This window comes from Cucurbita pepo, unplaced genomic scaffold (assembly GCF_002806865.2).
Source record: "Cucurbita pepo subsp. pepo cultivar mu-cu-16 unplaced genomic scaffold, ASM280686v2 Cp4.1_scaffold002916, whole genome shotgun sequence".
Taxonomy (NCBI): domain Eukaryota; kingdom Viridiplantae; phylum Streptophyta; class Magnoliopsida; order Cucurbitales; family Cucurbitaceae; genus Cucurbita; species Cucurbita pepo.
This window is the reverse complement of record NW_019648941.1, coordinates 1-1,526: the sequence shown is the minus strand read 5'-3', so window position 1 is coordinate 1,526 and position 1,526 is coordinate 1. Positions and strand designations below refer to the sequence as shown.

The 1,526-nt window shown below is 35.8% G+C and overlaps 1 protein-coding gene across 1 annotated transcript; it reads right to left on the bottom strand.

The window, feature by feature from the left end:
- Positions 1 to 633: 633 nt before the first annotated feature.
- On the bottom strand, positions 634 to 996 carry LOC111786823 (pectinesterase inhibitor-like). Its single transcript, XM_023667043.1, has one exon. It carries the CDS (start codon positions 994 to 996, stop codon positions 634 to 636), a length of 363 nt encoding a protein of 120 aa, XP_023522811.1.
- Positions 997 to 1,526: the final 530 nt, after the last annotated feature.

The following is a 1,526-nucleotide window of genomic DNA, read 5'->3' as shown; positions in this document are numbered from 1 at the left end:
TATATATATATATATATATATATATATATATATATATATATATATATATATGCTAGCAGATATTGTCAACTTTGGCTCATTAAGTATCATTGTGCGTATATGTATGCAATAGCTCAAGCTCATCACTAGCAGGTATTGTTCGTTTTGCTTCATTACGTGTCATCGTCAGCCTCACGGTTTTAAAACGTACCTGCTAAGAAGAGGTTTCTACACCCTTATATGGAATGTTTCGCATCAACCTAACGGTTTAAAACACGTCTGCTAAGGAAACATTTCCACACCCTTATAAGGAATGTTCCGTTCCACTCTCCAACCGATGTGGGATTTCACAATCCACCTCCTTGGAGATAGCGTCCTCGCTGGCACACCGTCTGATGTCTGGTTCTGATACTATTTATAACAGTCCAAGCTCACTGCTAGCAGATATTGTTCGTTTTGGCCCGTTACGTATTGTCGTCTGCCTCACGATTTTAAAATGCGATAAGAATGTTGTCTTTTTTTTTTTTCTTTCTAAAATAAGCATTTAAAAAAATAATCATTATTGTCGTCTTTGAATTCATACAATTTTTTTCTCTTTGTTTTATAATAATAGAGTTTTGAATCTCTATTATTTGATCATTTGGAATAATGAGTTCAGTAATCATCTCGGGCGAGAGTATGCGCCACATATGAGGCAATGTCACAAATATCTCTAAGATTCTTGACGTTCCTTGGTAGTGACGACGGTTCTGGCGGCGGCTGATTGAAGGTATCTAGACATTGGTCAACATCGTTCGTGGCACCGATGACTTGAACTGTGACGACAATATAGCCACCAAGGGCCAAGTATTGTTTGCCAAACTCTATGGCGTTCACCGAAGAGTCTATGGATTCTGAGCATTCTGAATATCGTTTCTTAAGCTTTAGATTAGCTGTCTCTTCTGCCTCGAGCTGTTGTGCGCGGCGGCGACATTCGACAGCGCTCGTATGTGCAAGGTGGAGCATGTGATCGGCCATCTTTATGGCATTTAATTTTCTCACAGGTTTCAACAATTGCCGGCATAAAGATGGGTTTTTGGTTTGGGGGCAGACAGTCGATACAGTGTCGTTTTGGGACGTTGTGTCTGCATGCGAAAGAACGACACCGAAGAAAAGAACACAACAAAGGGAAAATTGGACATGGCTGAAGACACCCATGTTTTTTCCCTTCTTTTCTACTAATGTGTTCTTATCGATTAAATTTGGATATATCTATATATATATATATATGACAACAAGTAAAACTGGAAAACGGAAAAATACTAAATTTGAAATTAAGAAAGTAGATGTTGAACCGATGAACGCGCCTGAAATAAAGTATAAATCAAATCATGGACGTAACCATATTAACTAAATTAAACTAGGATAATCCATATAATTTTATGATATAATTATTTAATAACATAAATTAATGATTAAATTGGAAAAGGTATTTACAGAAATTAAGAAAATTGAAATATAAAAGAAAATGAAAATATAAAAGAAAATGAAAATATAAAAGAAAATGA

Bases quoted from the DNA above. Each gene is read 5' to 3' on its own strand.
- LOC111786823 (XM_023667043.1), bottom strand. From the start codon at position 996: ATGGCCGATCACATGCTCCACCTTGCACATACGAGCGCTGTCGAATGT.